The sequence below is a fragment of the Varroa jacobsoni genome, unplaced genomic scaffold, assembly GCF_002532875.2.
Source record: "Varroa jacobsoni isolate VJ856 unplaced genomic scaffold, vjacob_1.0 scaffold_629, whole genome shotgun sequence".
NCBI lineage: Eukaryota > Metazoa > Arthropoda > Arachnida > Mesostigmata > Varroidae > Varroa > Varroa jacobsoni.
Genome location: NW_019213531.1, coordinates 19,478 through 40,998, shown reverse-complemented (window position 1 = coordinate 40,998; position 21,521 = coordinate 19,478). Strand labels below are relative to the sequence as shown.

The 21,521-nt window shown below is 41.6% G+C and overlaps 1 protein-coding gene and 1 long non-coding RNA gene across 8 annotated transcripts in view; one reads left to right on the top strand and one right to left on the bottom strand.

Moving 5' to 3' along the window:
* The window catches only part of LOC111262136 (uncharacterized), a 111,417-nt gene that overhangs the window by 70,622 nt on the left and 19,274 nt on the right, over positions 1–21,521 (top strand). For 2 of the 7 annotated variants that reach the window (XM_022836161.2, XM_022836163.2), the window contains exon 2: positions 12,615–12,988. The exons of the other annotated variants lie outside the window; for them this stretch is intronic. In XM_022836161.2, the coding sequence (XP_022691896.1) occupies positions 12,615–12,988 (374 nt within the window). The remainder of the gene's footprint in view (positions 1–12,614; positions 12,989–21,521) is intronic. 7 annotated transcript variants of the gene reach the window in all.
* LOC111262144 (uncharacterized) lies at positions 16,215–20,890 on the bottom strand. The gene is made up of 2 exons (XR_002681422.2): positions 17,165–20,890; positions 16,215–17,011 (listed from the first exon to the last, which is right to left on the bottom strand). It is a non-coding gene; the product is annotated as an uncharacterized LOC111262144 (long non-coding RNA).

Genomic DNA, 21,521 nt, shown 5'->3' with positions numbered 1-21,521 from the left:
TATCCGTCTTCATACGAAAACCAAATGGACCAATAACTGCGATGCGATCCCCGTGCTGTTGTCCTGAGGCAATGCTTCTGCAGCTCAGCGATCGAGTACTGGATTGTCATCTTCGGAAGTGGGCTTTTTGTATATACATATATACGTATAGAGCTATGTTTCAACTGAGGGAGGATTTTATTATCTTATTATTGCTTGAAAAAAATTAATAAAAAGTTGAGAGGCACAACACACTTACAATTAGCTTGCGTGAATTCGTTCTGCTACTGTAGTAACTGCTTTTAAAAACATTCGCTCCGTTTTGAAGTTTGTTAATGCACAGTTCCCAAAACAACTTGTCGTAGTTCTAATCCGCGCTGTCTACCATTCGAGTTTGAGGAGCATTGAATTCAAGTAACCGTACAAAGAAAGCATCATAGGGACAAAGGCAATTAAAGAGGACAGCATCAAACACAGGATTACTAGATTGGATCGAAGGGGGCGATTCAGCGCAGGCTACCTTTGAAAAATAGAGCCAGAACCGGCGGACGGGCAATTTCTTACAGCTGTTAGCTGTTAAAGCAGTTACTTGGCACCAGACGCAAGGGTTACAATCAGTCGAGGGAAGACACGAACGCGTATACAGGTATACATGCGGCAGACCATTGCTATGTTGTACCGACGAATTGCAGATTACCCCTAATATACGCTGGATGGATACGAATCAAGTGGCAAGCCTCGCAATGCTTACAAGCGTTAAACCGCTAAACCTAGCCTAACATCAACTTAAGTTAATGGGACTTTTTTTTATTGCTTTGTATCAGCTTTCCATCGTACAGCCCAGCATGTTCATTTGGAATATTGGCGTTTTACATATCCCGTGAATAACCTACTAATATCTGTTCTGTATAGCAACTAGATTGCCAAATTCTAACTAAAGGCCTTGAATCATGCTCGAAAACGGGACACAGAAAAATCTCAATTATTTAGAACGCAGTTAGAAGAAAACGATAACACTGTATATTTATAAATACAGAATGTGATGCAAGCTAAACAAGAAAGTCTAACACGACGTTAAAAGTATAAATGTAAGTAATAAACCTTCTCAAGCTATACTCTGATCGTGCGAAATAAAATCGCACCGTTAAATACTAATGGCACTCTAACAAGTGGCGTAACTCTAATAATTATTCTTGCAAACGCACAGAGTTATCCTTACGTCCTTGAAAGGAGGTATAGCAGTCTTTTCAAGTACTACAACTACCGCTAATTGACCTTGTCATTAGGGCCCTCGGTTTCAAGGCGCTTCCAGCGCGTTCGTGAACCTGCACAAAATAGATAGCGGTACACCGAGTGAACAATCGGGAGGGCTTTTTGTCATAAGTGCCTCACTGAGTTCCGCATTGTATTGTGAGGGCTGGCCAGATAATTCTGTGTCCTTCAATTACGTGCAATACACTTTCAATATATACTGAAGTCTTAACAGAAACGCCAACGGTTATAGCTCTTGACGTGGTGCACTAGGAAAGAAGATTTTCTATACGATACCTTTTTATTTTTTGTAGTTCGCACACATTCGTTATGGTCTATTCAGTAGGCCCAGCCCGGTAGAATATGAGAAATGTATACTTGCACATAAGGAATGATCCCGCAAGCTGAATGTAGGGGATATCGTCCGTGTGGCAATGTCTTGTTTTAAATTTAGACACATCTAAGGTACTGCTTAATTCGAGCAAAATTCAAAACTTTTATTGAATGCATATGGTCGTTCGAGCTATGTCTGCTGTTATCAGGAAAGGGTAGTGATGGATTCAGGTAAAATATAATAATAATAACTATTATTATAATTATAAATGGTCGGAAAGTGACAAAATTTAAAAAAATATCCTTGGCTGAAGAATGAATATAATATGATCGGCCTGCTATCGTAAATATTGAACGTTCAACTATCTGGCGGAAGTCTCCCATAAAACGCTTCCATTTACCCAATTATTTTGTCAGATGGAAGAGATGTTCCGGCAACTTGAGCTTTACCAAAAATATTCAATATTACCATGGAAAAAATACCATGTGGTTTGTTACATTCACAGAGAAGAACATTTCGTTCTAAGAGTTGAAATATGGAAGTTTTTTGCGAGCAAATATAGTAGTATTATCGCGACATTAGGACTCTGCGTAGGGATCCTTCGCGCACATAGGCTGTATATTAATCTACATCGTATCGCAGAAGTACTTGCATCTGCGTTAGCTCCTCGCATAACTGGGTTGGATTGACTCTATCTCATCACTAACGCCGATTGCTTACGACCCGCCAACTCGTATGTTTACCTAATGCCTAACGATGCTAATATTAGGGTTTGAACCGTATCTAGATAGGCAAGAAGATTCACACCTTAGGAGGGTCTCATTCCCCTTGTTATACCCCACTGATCGCCTATTCTACAATATCACCACCATTACTACAGAATTCAATGCAGTAACTTCGAATGCTATTCGGACGTGCTTTTTCGTACTCAGTAGTGAACAATATCCTAGAACAAGTCAACTGCTTTATAAATAAGCACATTTATATAATACCTGAATCTTACCTAAGTTGCGTTGAATTTCTAATCCCTTATCACTAGTTGTACAGCATATTCTCTGTGAAATAACCTCAAAAGAGGGTATTTCAGTCGGACTTGTTTTCTGTGAGGTTTAACAGGTAAAAAAAAATGAGAAGATTTGGCGTGCCTGAAAATTAACAGGGCCGGTACAAAGATCGGTTAACTGTAACACGTCATGCAAAAATATGAGAGCCCATCTTGTCCCGTTTTAACGGATCTCGCGGTCTGCCCATTCCCGACTGCGCGGTCACTATGCAGACAAAGTTTGCGAAAAGACGACATTATACGTGTTCACTCGTGGAGTAGCAGTGCAGCTAGTTATTTCATAAGGGTTTGTCAATTGTACGTTCTTGATCGCGGTGATGTCTCAAAAAGCAAACATAGGTACCACTGCCAAGAAATGAGCCTCACCCTGTCGTCCAATGAGGAAACGACAGTTTACGTACGACGAAATGTTTTACACTATCTTTCGACGCATTATCTCTCGTACTAAATGGACGAAAACTATCCCTACACCATTAACCTTATTAGCTGCTTTGTTCGTATGTATCTATTTAAAAGAATAGGAGCAAATGAAGATAGGGACAATTCGACAAGGGCCAATTCGAAATCGATTGGTGTTCCTCCGGTAACGGCCTCTCAATAAAATTTCTTGGGAAGCCCAGTTTTAACGATTTCTCGAAAAATATAACTTTTTTTTTTCCTACACTATCACTGCTATGACGCTGACTCTTCAAGCCATTATTTTACTTACCCGACAATAATAGTCTTTCATATCCTCATTCGAATTTTCACATCAGTTTTTCATTATCCCGATTGAAACGGCCCATTCATTCTATTTACAGTAACCGATCAAAGTGAGTTTTTATTCTGTCTTCACAGTCAATTTAGACGGTATCACACAATATTAAACATTATAATAAATATGTTGCGAATACCAACTGTGAAGTGAATCTACTTGAGCTGATTAACAACGTCCGAGGCAACAGCACGTTCTGCCTAATGTTATTGTAATGTTCTTTCGACCGTACTCCTTCTCTCTATAATCGTATCTCTTTCTCACGATACGCGCCAACTTCAACGGCTCGCAACGTCGAGCGTAGCTTGTTTAGCCCACTCCTTTGTCTTCATAGAGATCGCCCGCTGAATGAACGTGTAGAGTGTTAGACGCTTCCTTTTAACTAGTCTTCCTCGGACGGCCCGTAACATGGATCGATTGGGAATTATTAGCTTCTACCGCTTGGGCGCGCTAACAAAGACGAAACGTTCAAAAGGCAAACCCCGCGCTACGCTCGAGGAGGTGGACGCCTAGCAAGAGTGACGCGTATGGACAACATGTGGAAATGATGAAGACCATCGGCATTGTCATTCAGTAACCTGCTGTACAATTATAATGTATACATACATACATACATGCTTGTACTGTTACGAGGCTTTTATTGTCGCTTTAATTTTTCTGATAGCAGTAACTGGCAGCTATAGTAGTTAAGGTGGCAATTATATCGAAATAAAAGAACGATGTATAGAGATAGTTCGATTTCACTGAGTTTTTTCAAATAAACGCTGAACGGCGATTTAGATGAATATTGGAAAATACGCAGTTCAATATCAATTCAAATATTTTTAGAACAAGGTAAATAACAACCCTGCAGTGCGGAGTACAGGCTGTTCCAGCTTAAATTTGTCTGTTATGGTTCTTTCACATTCGATGGTCGCCTATCGTCTACTACCAAAGTTGTTTTTTATATTATTTTTTTCTTATCACTTTCGAAATGACAGTTATGTTGGTGATCGCCGCACAAAATTCTCTAACTAAATACAATGACTACGTGCAATATATGGCTGCGATACTAATCTTCCACGGTCTAATTGAACGGGAGGAATTCACTTAGCTAAATATTAGCGGTGGAGAGAGTGTAATACATTTTGTCATCATCCACGCATAGTTTGTACTTGTCTGATAATTCAACATGCTACAACCCGCCTTAGAAAGCAAGACATGAGTTACGTACGCACTTCACCCGGAAATTTTTTTCATTGAACTTCTAAAGATTCAGTTTAACTAGTTTAGTTACAGTTCAGAGATCAATTATCGTTCCGAAAACTTGATCAAATTCGAACGGTAACTTTCTGGATCATGCAACTATATAGATATACATGTACAAAATTCTGGCACTGGCCCTATTATCTCATTTTATTGATGCTAGATTCTTATATATTAGTAATAGCACTTTCTTCGTGAATGCCAGTTGTCTCCGCTGCTGTTATCAGCTAGTGAATAGTTGCGATCGGCGGTAATTACCTTGTCCATACATCTTACAACTTAAAATGTTTATTATTACACATAAGTTATGGTGGTGGATTCGAGTACTGTAGAAGGTTTAGTATGAGTGTTCAGAATCTGCTATGTCTGGGGCGTTACTTCAGGGTCGCGATCATTTTATGCACGGTAAAGGCCGTTTGTGGCCGTTATGCTTAACTAGAGCAACAACAAAAAAAAAACACAGCGCTGAAGTACGCTAACGGTCGTAATGGTGATGTTGCCGCAGCTTATAAATCTACTATCGTCTCCGCAATGGCTAAAAAATGACGACAATGTAACGATTACATTGTACAAAAAGTTCTGCCGAATCTGCTGCTCTTTACGATTACCTCTCCTCCTGTTAGCTCTCTATCTAATACTAGAACCTATCAGATGTGCAATTATGGCCTGTATTTGTGTATGTATAATGCGAATTCGCTTAGCGTTACTGAATCAAGCACAAAAATAGACGACATTTTCAAGGGTTTTTAAGAAATATTGAGCACGACAACGCGCGGTGTTGCCGTGTCCTCTAATTGTCAATGAGCATTCTGCGCACCACTTTCCGCAGACGGTTTCGTTCAGACCGCTCAGCCGTTCTGCCTGACCCTCTCAAATTTGATGCATGTACAGACCAGGTAGGCGCTTTTTACACCTGTATTACCATCAACACTACAGCTACATACGAGCCTTACACCAGATGCAAAGTACACAAAATGAATCAACCTTTAACATAGTTTGCACTGCTGCTCTCAAGATGACAGACGCAAGTATGTCCCTTAAGCCGACCTGAATTCACGTACCGTCACTCCTTATTAGCGGTCTAATGCTTTCAAACGCGTTGTCCTTACTCGTGACCATCTTTAGGGCTCCCGAGATCAGGAAAGGCTTTTGTTAAAAGCAATCAGCAAAATCATGGAAAGAATATGCATATACGTGCATAGGTACGGGAGTGTATGGGTTATCCGCTCCCCTTCATCCGCGGGGCCTCATGTGTCCACCACTTAGACGTGCTGGCCCACCCTGTGTGGGTCCTGTTTGGTTTTGGAACCTTTAAAAAACAACTAGCCACCTACCGCTTAAGTAGTGGCGGGTCTTATCGCGCGACGCTAGTCAGAACTACCGGTTTTTCATGTAGACAACCGTCTGCGGTAGCTGACCGCCTTCCTACCTTTTGGTGTCCATCGCACCGATTTACCTTATTCTTGAAGCAACTGCGCATAACGTGTGCATTCTGTTGTCATATACATATAGAATCGGCACAGATAGGTCACAAACACTTGAGCATTATGGTGGTTATGGCAGTCTTAATGTACACACTGCAACAGATGGGCCTTCGGTTGTTACCTGCCTATTTGGCTATTCGACGAGCCGCTCACGACCGTTTGGGTCTATATTAGCAATGTGGTGTATGGCCTGAATGGTCCTGTGGAGATCGTGGGCGCGCCAGTTCGCTTAGCAATGCTGATAACTACGCTGGTGATTGTGAAGATGATGGTGAACCGGTAGAATTGCTCTACTGTCATTTTGAAGGGTTAGAGGTATGAGAAGCACGATCTTCACGGTCATGAACGTGGCCTATTGTAATGGCAGTGGCCGCGAACACAAGCATTTTGTCGCCCCTGAGACAGGTCGCGATGAGGACAACAGAAGGTGCGAGAAACATAACGATCAGTAGACAACTAACTACCTGTCTTAGTCATTGTCTGTGTTGCGCCTGCAGGGAAATTCATGACACCTGACTAGCTAAACACTACGCATACGCTAAATAGGTCTTGGTAATCTGTTGGTTGAAACGCGTCCGTATCGTAACCCCAACTGCTGGTGACGTTGCTTTGGACACCATAACGAAGCGTAATGCCTCATAAGAGACTCGGAAAGAAGACTTGTTAAGTTCCCGTGCACTGTCCGATACTCCAGGCAGATTGCTGTTTAGTGGGCCCTTCTGTGTATCTAACCTCAGTACGCGGTCCTGAACGAGCTTTCCTCGCAAACTAGTAATTATTGTAGCACTGAGAAGCAAGTAATGGTCAATATCAAACTATAGGTGAGTTACTACGTTATTATAAAACATATGAAAAAATCTGCCATAGCAACGATAACCTAAATTACTTGTTACAGTCAAGTCAGGCTCAAGTTGCAGGATATCAAAGAGTTCTGGAGTTTAGAAAGTTGTAATATTTTGGTGGCTAGCATGTTCCAGATTTCGCAATTTAAAAAGTTGGCGGGCAAATCTAATCGTGTTGGCCAGGTTTTACACTCACGTACGGCATCACAATAATCTCACCGAAATGCACAAGTTCCACAGGATTAACACAACAGAATAGATGCGTGGAGAGAGGTACAACATTCATCCGAATCAGGCGTAGTTTTATCTCGCCTTTATATGCCAGAGCTCGCCTAATTTTCAATTAGGCGAGCTCTGGCATCAGCTACGTCAATGTATTATGATTAATAAGGAACGATGCTTTATCGATAACGGCAGAATGTCTATTCCGTATAATGGCATTGCAGCGAATACCTAAAAGCGAAAAATAAATTTCTTATATATCGGAGAAGCTAAACGAAATATAGCCAGTCAGCAGCAATGCGCTTGTTTAGCTAGGCAGAAGATACAAAAATTAGGCGTAGAGATAGCGACGCTGAGGCAACTATTCCTTAAACTGAGTCTGATAATCGCCAATCGAAGGAAGGATACGGAAAAAGCACGCAGGGATTTTATACAAAGTGAATGATTTCGTATGGTTAGATAATTTCATTAAAGGTAATACTTGCGTTCAGTTAAAGAACGCTCCAATTGATCTGTAAGGGTGAGAGGTTCTACCTTGCTCTGATTTAAGTGTCTCGCTCAATAAATCAAGTACGACAATTACGTGTAGACGTGGTTTGCCGTTACCGCAAGATGACAAATCGTGCTAATTCTCAGGGTCAGACGGACAGTTTTCCCTTAATCGTGACGATTCATCCTTGTTAGCAGTTAGTGCGTCTGTTCCGCAGAGCCACCTAAGCGCCTAAAGACAGGAGGCATAAACGTAAGAGTTTCATCTAATCGTGGATTTGGTAAAGCATCAGTACACAGACTATTACGGCAATTCTTTATCGACCCGATGTATCCTAGATGCATGCCGGTTCGAACAGGACATTATATTATTATATATAATGAAGTAGTAGCATTGCTTTGATAGAGATTTACGAATTATCGAATCTACTAACGGTAGAACTATCATAACAAATGTGTATAGATAAACAGTTTGCTCCCCATTACGCCACTTCAGCCGAAAATGGGATGTGAGCCACCGACCTATTTACGAATAGCAAACGTCAGAAAAGTGTACTGCTAGTAATTCTAAGGTATAAGTGCTTACATCTATCTGTAGATTATGACCATGTTTACCGAAGGCTGATGGAATAGTTATATACATACGCAACGGTAATTAGCAGACGACCGCCGCCGCTGGCCACCATCTATTAGCGGCACGTTTCGTGGAGTGATGTAGGTCGCAAAGTATCTCTTCTTCTATCCCCACAGTAGGACAGCGTTAACAATAATTGAACTCCAGGTGCTTCTTCAAACACTACTGCAGCAGCAGCAGGGCCAATTCATTTCTCATATGGTTACTAGTGTCTGTCTGGTTATCTTACTTGTACGCGTTACTCTACCGGCGATGAAAACGCCATCTTGGTTATTATTTCTATTTGTGTTCACTTTAGCTCTCCTACTACTACTATTATATGGGGAAGATCTGCTCTATCACTGGGGAAATGTCAGTGGCTATCCTGAGCATTACTGCTGCTGTTCCTGGCGACGAGATACGCGATTTCGTAGTTGTAATATTTGTTTGCATATGTGTGCGCGTGTGTACTTGACAAGGACGTTTCCCGCTCCTACAGAAGAATCTGTTAGACGAAGCTGCGCAGCTTCTAGAGCCAAGGTCGGCACCTTCACGAAGGGTTCAAGAAGTGTACGGGTGTATATAGACGCTTGGGTCCACGAATGGCCATTTTAGGCGTACCGCACTGGGCGACAGCAGACAGGTGCGTCGGCCAATAATAATATGGTAACAAAAGCGCGAATAGCCGCAACAAAGTCCAGGAAATAGAACGATCCGAGTCTTACTACCACTGCAAATAGTAATAGTTTTCACAGCAAATAGCTATTGCGTTTTGTCTGACCTGCGCTTACTTCATCCGTTTGGCAAAACTGTAGTTATTGAATACCGCCAGATCTTAGGCAGTATGCAATCGCGTAACAGTGAAGTGTGTTAGTGATCGCGTAAAGTGTGATAATACGATGACAAAGCTGGTAATGGCAGTTGGAGGAAACAATACTGAACGAGTTAGAAGGCAGGGAGCAAATAGTTAGAATAGGGCGTTTATATGTACCGATTGACGCTATGTCAATGACAGACTTTAAAATCTATGAAAAAGGCGAAAATCAATTAATTACCTTTTAGACTACTCGGCATAGCATCATGGTGAAGGTAGTATTGCAGCAGGCGGCCTTAAGTTAACCTTAATTGGACCTGAATGAAAGTGCATACGCTACGCAATAGGTACCTACTGAATAAGGTGTACCTAGGATTTAGGTTAAAATGCAAAATATCTATAAAACGCTATTAGATGGGTTTGGCCATCTGGAAATGCCGACACGATATATATACTGAGACCATTGCATCATAAGCCATTTTCCCATCTATACGGGCACGTACGTTGTGTCGCAGTTTCGTCCAAAAATATCACCTTAATAATCAAAAATATCGTTCTCCAACTGCTGGTATTATTTTGACAGACGTAAAAAATGAATTATCTTCACGTAGAATATGTGTGGCAAATTATATATTATCAATGTGCTTAACGAATATCTCCAATGTCTTCTCCGTAAACAAAGCACTCATATTGTAGCATATTTTCACACATTGCATTTTCGAACGAATTTAACAATAGCCTATCTGAAACATGTATCTTATACTGCACGCCTCGTACGTTGAATAGACGAAGATATATTAGTCAAGAGGCCACCCAATAGTGGCTCCTTTCGTAACAAAAACTGATCAGGAACTTATAATCGAAGAGAGTGTGTGTATCTAGAGACGATTAATTACAGCTAGGGAAATCTGGCAGAAGCCTCCAAATGACATGCCCAAACAGTGTCCCTAAACAAACGTACCTTCGACGTACCAATCTCTCTAAAGAAAACTAAACGTGTTCACTTTGATAAGGGTTATTTTTATATACAAGAACATACTGTGCACTATAGATGTTCTACTAGATGAAATTAATGGCTTGCAAATATGTTCTCTTTGATACTTTTTTGATATCATAACAAGACTTCACAGATAAATGAAGATGGGTCAGTTGATTGAATTCCCTTGTTTATGCTGTGCCTGCCTACACATGGTGTGCTTGTTTCTCCTGAGTCATGGAAGGATCGTGCACCGGGCAGTGCGCGGACGCTTGGAAAACCGCCGCCAACGTAAGCACGATCAGTTTCAGACTTAAACATAGACATAAATTAGGTAAAAGACACGACAGACAACGACCGACTATCATGGTCCCCTAAGCTTCAAGCTACGAAGCTCGAAGCTTGCTTTCTGCGCACAGTTTGCGCCTGAATCAATTGAGCCATCAAGGGGACTCGTAAAGGCACGACGGCTTGCGGCTACCATAGCTAAGCCATACATAGGTGACGGAACGTGAAGACGATGGGGAACACCTGAATGAATGCCTCCAGTGTCTGGAAGATGTCGACTTTCTTCCCTTGCTTTATTGATCAGTTATGTTGTTTTGTGCACCTTAAGCGGTTCGACGATAGACTTTTTGCCCATTATAAATTCATTCTGTCCGGTTGTACATACTCTGCTTTTGTCCTTCTTGAGATTCTAATTTTCGTTGTTTGCGGTCCTTTTCGTTTCCCTGTGGCTGCCGCCCTCGTCCGTCGTGGGCTGCATCTTTGACTACAGCGACTCTCAGGTGGTACCGCTTCTAATATTGGTCTATTATAACAAATGACTGTAGCAAGCGGAATAATGCCGATGGTAGTTCCTTCCATGAGCCCTCGCTCCGTCAGCGGCATAGCCAACCATCGTCGGGGATTTGCGAGGGACTGCCAAAACGGTCGTCGCAAGTCATCAACTGACAGCATTACGACGGAATAGAGTAGAGTGGATCGGAGCAAAACACGCCGGTGTCGCGTGTAGTAAGCGCCCCCATCGTAAGCAGACACATATAGACAGACAGGGTACTAGTACATATGACAGATCTAGCACAGTCAGTATGTGGGTTTTTAGTGGCTCACTGAGCTTCTACAGTTTGGACCCTACTCCAGACCTATTACAACAACGTTGCGAGATATTGTTCTACGTTCTCGAGGTAATTGGTAACGTCGAGACTGGCTAAGCTGACTCGAGTTTTTTTGCCACAATGATAATGTGCTTTGACATTATTTCGGTTAAACGCGTGGAGGTGACAGATTAATGAGTAACAATATGAATGATATATATATATGGCGACGAACGGGACGCAAGAACGTAATCAAAATAGAAGATTGGCGCCAACTTTACCACGTGACCATGATGCTGTTTTTGGAGCATTGCCACTATTGTCGTGTTCGAGTTCATTGGATTTGCCAACAGCCAGCGAAGGAAATTTTGGTGCTGCATCATCTGTAGTGGAATCGAATGTGATGACATGTTTGTTTGTACCGGGTCTACCCTTTCTTTTTTCTCGCTTACCTCTGTCTCCTTCACTGGCTCCTTAGGCCTGAATTATGGCACTTTGTCCCAGTTTTTGGTGAGCAAACAGACGTGCTCCAAGGCGCTTAGAGCGCCACATTCCGTTAATCGCCTCATGTGCGCTAAACTTCTTCGTTCGTACAGACATCAAGAGCCAGTCACGTTGTTCGTACGGCGGTTCGAACTAGATAGTTAGAGAATAAAGATCGAATTGTATAGTGTTTTGTACATGGAAAAAAATGGTTCCCCATAGTTGTGGAGTACGTTAGCTGCCAAGCGAACGTGATCGGTAGCAAAGCAACTGTACAAAGTAGCGGTAATCGTCGGCGTAGAGGCAGACTATATTGACGACCTTCGTTCTATTCTGCTGGATTGTTATTGTGGTGAGAGAGTGCGCGTTGTCTAAGTAACAAACTTGCTACAGTGTGTAGTACAGGATAGCCGCCACTATGATACCGACTATTAGACGTGGGGCAGAACTTATATCAGTGCTGTTATTGGTTATATCGAAAAGTTTTGAGATAGTTTTGGAAGAATCTCGGAAATGAGTACCGAGAAAAACCTTTGTCCTACTTGGCGTCGATATGGAGCTTCTGTTCTGCTGTAGGGCTCTGCTCTATTCCGTGCAATGGCTAGAAGCCGACGTCGTTTGGTCCAAGATGAAGTAGACGCAAATAAAGAATAATTATGTTGTTGCTGTTTCTTTTATCCCGTAATAATGTCATTCGAATTTGGCGAATGCACCACCGGCAAGCACCAGCACGCCCATGCCCGTACCAGCCAATACCGTTTTCACAAGTTCATCAGTACGGTGAGTCGTCGAAGTTTGGAGCGAAGTCGAGCGAGCTAGAAGCAACACGCCCTATACTGGTCTATGGGAACACGACATCGCCGTCGGAGCTGGATATCTACTCCGCCTATCCCAGTGTAGAGAAATTATTGTGCAAGTTATACGAACTTTGCGACGTCCTACCTGTTAGTTTTGCTTTCCGACCGCAGAGGGTACGTCAACGGGGCCAACTCGTCGTAAGGCTGCACCGCCATCATCATCATCATCGTCATCAGTCACAGCCTCAACTTGGAGCACTCGTTTCTGATAGGGATCCGTCGGTTCTGATCGCTCGTCAGCTTAGCCCGCTGCCAGAATCAGAACAGACGCTCTCTGATCATCGTCCTAGTCAACATCATCGGGTGGTGACAGTCGCTAGTCTTGGTGGCAACTCGTTAATCAATACCGAAACGTTACGCCGCCAGGAGTGGTATTTGCGCAAGTGTTACGCTAAGGAGTTAAGGATCATTCAGGGAAAAGGTCCGAGCACGAACACAATGGAAGATCGGGCAGCTCGTGTCGGCACGCCGGCATCATTTGCAGAGTAAGTTTCAGGGATGAGATAAATTGTTCTTCAGAACAACCGTCCACCTGCGCCAAATCCAAGCAAAGGCTGGAGGTTGCGAATGTTTCCCCTCTAGTCGTGACTGTCACAGACTAATTGCAATGACAGATTCGACTATAGGGTAGTAGTACGTACTGATCTAGTGGTTTTCATTCGTCTGAAATGTGATTTTTGTTTGAGTACGTATGCAAGCTTTTGTTCTCTGTATACGTTTCATCTCTTTGGTTCTTCAGCTGTCTGCCAAAATGTATGTATGTATGTATGTACAGATAACATTTTGCATACTCTCTTATTTTATTTGCATGTATTTGCGTGTTCGCATAGATGTAATCAACTAAAGGACCTCAGGGATGCGCCCTACCATGACCAGTTGTTGTCGTATTATAACTATATGCGGCAATAATAAATAAACTTCACTTTACAGATTGAACGATGAGGATTCCGATGGCGATGTCACTTTTATAATGTACACACATATATGGAATACGGTATGAAACGGCTACGATTGCCGACTTCTTACGAAGAGGTCAATTTTTCCCTAGGAATAGTTCTCAGCACCCGTCTACGTCGTGTGCTATTTATTTAGTACTATGGACCAATAGTAAAATTACAGCTTTTGGTAGCGAAAGACAGTCGATACCATTTTACTAGTTTGCTGGTAGTAAATTTTTCATATTAGTTTAGCAGGCGCGGAGCTAGTTATGGTTGCTGCTCATAGCATTGAGCTCCTCGAACGACCAAAGGAGCGTGTTTCACTAAGCGGCAACAGGAAACAAACTAGCAAATCGAATAGATCGAATCAAGAGTGTTCCATGCAGGTGTGATATGTCACCATAAGGATTCGGTCGGTTGCCAATGCGGAAATCAAGTCAACTCACTCAGATAGAGCACTCAGGTTGTTCTGACAGCCGCCTGAGACGGAGAAGCTATGGCAGGATAGACGACTACGTGCGTAAACGTAGCCACTCCTTTTAGCCCGTTGTCTCTCTGTCTGCATACTTCTATATCTTGTTTGCACGTTGCCGCTATGACGCCGAATGAGGTAATGCGCGTATGACATGGGCAAGATCTGTATTCTTAGCTCGCGTCACGTTCCCGAGCTCTAGATACGTCTATTCTCTTTCGTACTATCCATAAACCGTACACTGACTGTGCTGCGATCGAACGATCTTATTACGCTGTGATCATTTTTTTCTGACACCGAACATAGTAACGGGCACGGCCATAGTCGTCGTTGAAGAAAAAATCCCTTGGGAGACACGAGTTGACTGCTCTCACATAATGGTAACCATGTCTTCGAAAACATGTACCAAGCATAGGAAACGACTCCACTGACATGCTACATTGATAGTAACGGCCGGGCTGTAACTAACCCAAATATGAATAAATAATAAGTAACCGAGCGATGTCAGCCTTCGATGGGTTGCGTTACGTCAAGCTAAACTAAAAATGTAGATCGAATTTTTGCAATTCTGTATTGGCGACGCTAATACGCTTCGTAAATCCCAAATACGTAGAAGGTATTCACGTATGAAGTATGATTTCGTAATGACTAGAGAAGTAGTAATCAGTTGCTAGACCGTAGTTTGCGTTGGTATAAGCTGGTTTACTCCCATCGACTGAAGGGAGCTGAGCTGACTTTTCTCAGCCGAAACCTTTAAGCAAAGATTCAAATACGTGCAAAAAGTTATAGGCACAAATACGTGTTCTCTCCGCTCATGTGTGCCATATTTTTTCGGGTCCAAATTGACGGTCAATAGACAGCCGCTGGTGGATACATAGACAGAGTACTGCATGTAAAGGTATTATGTTAGTGTCTGTTGTACAGAAGGAAATGGCAGCGTTTGCAGTACAGGATATCAGTCATAACAATGACGAAGACAAACATAAGTGACAAATAGCAAATGACGCAAACCACAAGATCAAGGTCTAAGCGACGCAAGAAAGCGGGACAAAAATGATGACAACATCCGAAGTACGGTGAACCCTTAAAGAATAAAAGAAGCACAGATATATTCCAGTCTGTCAGCTAAGAGGCTGGCGCAGTTTGTTATGTCACGATACGTATGTGTATTGAACTGAAAGTGAATGCAATGGCGTTCAACAGAATCTGTTCGAAGATCAGGTTCCTGTACAGGCACCCATCTGCCCGCATCGAATACGATAATTCCAAATGATAAATTTTATCATAAAAAAACGTTCGTGAATCATCTGTGCCATTCCACACCGTCGGATATAAGGACTCTTGAGACTGCTTAAACTGTTCACGGTTACGTAGGCCTTATGTCTTAATTCTTTTTTTGCTGCCTAAACAGATTGTAATATCGAACTATATGCAATTTCAAATATTTTTACGGCTAAAATACAACCTAACACCTAGTTATTTATGTATTTACTGATAAGCCGCCTTTCCTCGATTGATTAGCTCGGAGGACAAACGACATCTTTGCCAATCAGAGTCACATAGGACCACAGCTTGTCACCGCAGGACAATTTCAACGATTCGATACTACCCGTTGTTATAATAGCTGATAGCCATTCAACACGCGATGAACTGTCATCGCTCGTCCTAAGACGTAAGACAACATAAGACTTATGCGGTTGACTGCTGATGTTGATACGACAGTTGAAATTTGCATTTTCGATTAAGGCAGGGAATCGGTATCGAGTCGTATGTCCTAAAGGAGACTCTGTATCCATTAACAAATTGATACATCTTAATGTAACTGGCTTTACGTTTATACGACGCTACTCGTTTAAGAGTTTGTCGGCCGTCACGCTCGAATCTATGAGTGGTGGCAATATAGCGACAATAGCGCTATCCGCACATTACTATATGAAAACGTTTGAGGGCAAGCAAATGCTATTTACGGGGCTTCTATTGAGGCGACTTAGAATTCTTTAAGTCACAGTGAGGAAGTGTCAATAATGCGGAACAGGTGCTTGCTGTTTGACACCGGCATCCGTTGGCTAATTGAGATGGTTTTTTGCTTTCTGAAGCCTATACCTTGTAAGAGGACTCTGTTGACAATTTCTCGAGGACAAGTAGAAAGCAACTGGCCCTTCAGCTACACACGAGCTTCATAGATGGAGCTTACTGGGTGTTGACGATCCGATAGCAGATTCAGACTAATCAAAATCCGTACGCGATGGGCATGGAATTTTTGTATAGAGGATGGTTCTAGTGTTAAAGAAAACGCAAAAATAGTGAGGTCTGCTCGTTATACACAGATCATACTGGACATTTAAGATATGTCTTTTCGATGCGGGATGTAATCTGATTTCCTTCAGAGGTTCCTTGTTTACCGTCGATGTAGCTTGTTACCAGATCAGAAGTGCCGGTTAATAAGTGAAATACAAGTTATAAATTTTAGCAAAGTAACGAAGTTGCACAAAGATGACATAACCGTAGCATCCGCCTCAATCCCTTAATTTTGATGAACGAAAAACAGATTGCAAAATTAAGTAGATCAATCTGTCAGATTTTCAAAATAATGTTTTATCTGGAAAGCAGGATAAAATCGGAAGCACTATGCAAACTCATCCACTGTCGCTCTTAGTCAGAAATTAGAGTCAGCCACCGTCTAAGTCCGCATTTATCGAGTTCTATTCGCCTTCGTAGAGAGCATAGGAAATCAATATTTTGAGATCCATTTTGGCTCTAAACTGGGTTGGAGATAACCTATGTAAGCACATCTGACTACGAGAATGGTTCCAAGTGCTTGAATGACTAACCAATCAATTCGACTGCCCAACATGTCTATGCTTTCCTCTGTGTTCATATAGCAATATATGTCTTTGTGCGCACTACGAGGGAAGCTTCGTGCACGATGTGTGGATAAACGGCGAGTGAAGGTCGAAATAGAATTCGCCAAAGTTAAATGGTCCGCCTTCCTCCCTTTGCCCCGAGCGGTATTGTCGGTCGCCCTCCATACAGTGTTCCGTCAGACAAAAGCAGAAAAGCTGGCAAATTCCCCTTGTCCGTCCTGCCGAGTAATATACCTGTTTTTCACCTCAGACAGAAAGCACTAACTATCAGGGAAGTTTTAGAAATCACATTAGCAAATAATCTTGATATAAATAACAAATACAAGCAGGTATATCCACAAAATTGTTATATAGAAGATATATAAAGGCAAAGTAAACATAAATTACCTACTGTCCAAAGGGATGCTAAAAATAGCGTCGCGTTTACCAGCGTGCGTCTGTGATCCATGACAGATTAGGCAGAGTGGATTTATACCGATTCGAAGACGATATAGCTACTAATTGCCTCGTTACAACACGCAAAGCAAACCGTACTTTATAGTTGCTTTTTTCGTTTTATATCGTATTTTTAATTAATCGTTATTGTGAATTTTGAAAACCTGGCCTGCTACGTCTCTTGGGATTTGTCGGGGCCAGTACAGATGGGACACGAAAGATTTTTCGGGATCTCTGCACTGTTTCATGACGAACTCACTGATGATAAAACATGCGCCAATCATGTTCAACAGCTACGTGGCAGGTGCGTGGTCACGTTGACACGAGGATAGCACAATCGCGCGTTCTCTCTAAGGCCGGCGACGAATCAAATGTCAACCTAAATCTGGCTACAAACATACACGTGTGGATTTTACATGCGCGAAAGGCTGTAATAATGGTTTCATAGCGCCTAACGTAGACGCATGTTAGTACTTTATATGTTCTCGCTGATGCAACGTATTATGTTGCGGTAATTACATAGTTTTTTTTTTTAGACAATACCAGGAAACAGAGAGAGAAAGGAAGGTGGCAAATGACGTACCCGGGCGTTTGCGCGACAGCTGACTGTGGTGGTCTTTTCTGCTTGAGCTCGTCTCATAGATTACTTGGACGATAACGACAAAACACGCAGCTTATTACTATAGTATTAGTGGTTTTCGGATGTAGTTATCATTGGAACCCTGCACATATGTATCGTAATGGCTTTTCTAATCTGAATATGAGCTACATATGTTTGGTATTTGTCACTCAGTGAAGCACGTTTTAGTAATTAAAAAAACTATGCTTCTTCCTCAAGGATACTGTGAAGTGCGTGCTTGGAGTATCTACATCAGTGTAACGTAAATTATCTTGCGATGAGTAATGGCTCAATGATTAAACCTATGGTAAAATATATTGAATCTGTCGTTATTGTAAAACATTTGTGCTACCTCAGAGGCTATTAGAGGCCATTTCCAAGGTAAAAGCGGCGTTAAGCTTCTTACGAGCACCTCTAATGAGAGCAACGACGTTTTCATTGTTCAAATATTAAAAGTAAAATACGGCTTACAACTGCATGGTTCACGGAGATGAACTTAAGGCGAATCACACCGCACTCTTACTTAGGGCTCAGAAACTTTGTAGCGCTCAAAAAGGGTACAGGACTAATCAAATTCAAAGACGCTCGGACTGATCATCGACCAATAAGTATTTAAAATATGGAGATCGAGATGGATGTTTGCTCCGAATTTCAACTAGTGAAGATAAACAAGATACGTAGAGCTATACACATAGTAGATGCACACAGCCATAGCTACAAGATACCAAAGGGTTAAACCGCGAACATATAAACAAAAGGAAAACCATGTCGTGGCTGGGTACATCAGTAAAAGGATGTTAATTACGGCAATCCGCCATTGTATTCACTTTGGCAAACGAAACGGGTTTTTTTTTGCTTCAAAGTGGTATACCACATAAATAGTGACCTAGCCATTTACAGGCAGTGCGGTTTTATGACCCTGTCTAGATTAGTGGCGTTAGAATTTTATCACTGGCAGCGCGTAAAGGTGCTCTAGATTGTCTTTACCATTCCTTTTAAGTCGTTTGCTTTGAGCGTGCCGCTTGCTTCCGCCCGGCCTGTAACATATGTATATTCATCGGCCTACCCATTTTGACTTATCTACAAACTACCGCGTATTTGTCGGTACTATTTCAAAGATAGTGGACCGTTATGTTTATCGATTAAATGTTGTATCCAATAAACAACAGCGATTGCCACGCAGCTACCTCTTATCAATGGAGGCCAGAGAAGTTTCGCTTCCTTCCGACGAGCATGTTGATGATTATATAGTCAGGAGATAGCCTTTTATTATCGTTATATGCTGTATCTATATTGCCATTGTTGTTCTTAAGTATAAATCATCAAATACTCGGGACAATTAGAAGAAAGTACTTCACTAAAACATTACATAGTCTCTTGTAGCACTGTTAATTTAGTAGCAATATTCCACCTTGAAAAGTCCTGTTCCAGAGTATTTAATGTAGAATTGTTGGGTCACAGCAGATGACTTCAGCTCGCTCCCAAGCGGGCCGTACCTGTCAAGTACGAGATCAGTAATTTCTCAGCACCTCGATGATGACGGAAACGATGGCAATAAAAGTACGTACATATGTACATATATGAGAAAAAGAACAGATAAATGTGTGTGCAAAGCCTCTTCGGGCTTTCGAGAAATGAAAAACCTCAGAATATAAAAGACGGTACTAAAAATCAATTTCTCACAAGGTCGACTCAATTTTACGGTGATTACCAGTTGAATCTATGATTATATTCATTGGATTTTATGGCTCATTAATACTAGAATTAGCTTGGAGTTGAGAAAATAGAGGGCAAATCCTCGTTCGGAAAATGTATTTACAACGTAGCTACCTAAGTGATTTTCGTTTATCAGTAATAATATAATATAACTGGCTGATGGTCTATTCGTGGATAACTTAAAACGTAACAAACAAATAAAGTAATTCCCTTTATGCATTATTAAATAATATTTTATTGATAAATTGGTAAATGTTACAACAAGCAAGATTAAAACTGCTAAACACTAAGTATTGAAAATCGAAATCAATAGCACGGGTCTGCTATAGACCCAGGTACTCCAAGATGGATTGGGTACGACCAATGATGATCTCTGCTCTATTTCCGCTTACCAGATGGCGAAACGGTACTGTGTAGTATGTCAGTCTACCAGCTTCCATCCGAATATGCTTACAATCTTTTAAATGGCTTGCCCAGAGATTAGGTAGGTGTGAAATCTCAGAATATAAGGCCGGACGCAAAGACATTTTCTACGCAATAACAACGAAAATACGTAAGTTGAAAACGTGTATTTGATCTTTGTTTAAAAACTCAGTAAACACATGTAAATTTCAGTGCCGCAGCGTCACGTTGATTTCAGATAACTTCAGCTTGGTGTCAATAGTTCCACACCTCCGTAACATTTTACCTGAGCCATATTTTCAGATAGGTATCTTAAAATGTTCTCAAAAGAGGGACACATCTATAATGCATGCTTTTAAAAATAAGCGTTTTTCTGGGTTATCTCTAACATTGTTGCCTTGCAAATCCTTCACTTGTGGAATAGGAACTTTATCAGGGGGACGACGGCAAATGGAGGCCAGGACAATCGTAGGCAGGTGCTCACACACACATCTTCTTCTTTGAATTGCAAACAAAAAGCTTTTATATGGATTTGTCTTTCTGTGCACGTTACATAAAACAGAAGAGAAACAAAGATTTAATGAAAAAGCTATAGGAAAAGCATAGGCTAACACGTGCAGCATTTTTGCGCACACATACTCTCCCCAACTAAATATTCCAATAATCAGGACGTTTGATATCGTCTTTTAGTAAGCGTAAAAATAAAGTGGAACTTTCAATAAAATAGCGGAATTAGACCCGAGTAAATGGAGGCGCAAGCGGATTCCGAAAGGATACGAAACTCTGCTGTTTTTGGATGATCCATATCGGTTCGTGCCAGACCCCGTTAGTGAAGGGACAGACTCTGTCTTTTTAGAGACCTCAACAGGTTCATAAAGGAATCATCGCTGTGAGATCGAAGACCATTGACAGCTGCCGTTGTCATCAACTGCAATGGAGCGACGGTCCCTGAGTACGTGCTACTTTTATCACAATGTTTATTAGAAGCGGGTTGTATAAACCTTGTCGTATTGTGGTTCAGTGAGGACAACAAGGAATCCGAGCATGGATTCCATTATACACGGCTCGTCTAGTTTGGATCTCTAATTGCTAACTGAACTTTATTCAGCTTAGCGACCCAAGTGAGATAAGTCCAGCTTATCGTGGCTGAAATGAAGGATTGTATGAATAATTATTTAAAAGCTGTCCTTGTCCTAATCATCGCTTTTTGTTTTGCCCATTTCAATAAAACGCATAAACAAGAGAGAATTATGCGATTCTCAGGCCGGCCGATCCTTGTCGTTAATATGAGCGGTCCTAGAGAGCAATGGGCGTCGTGTCAATCCATACATGAACTTGTTTGCTTTTATTTAACTAGAAGGTGATAAAGAGAAATTTATTCAGATGTTGGGGATAGAACCGTGATAGAATTAAACTGGCGATCGGTTTCCAAATCGTTCATTATGAAACACCTGAAGAAAATCAAGGAAATGCTAGGTTTAGTTATCTTTCAAATGGCTTTCACGTTGTGAAGGCAATCGATTCCAACCGCTTGTTTAACCTCGTTAACTGTGCGCCCTTTTTAAAAATATA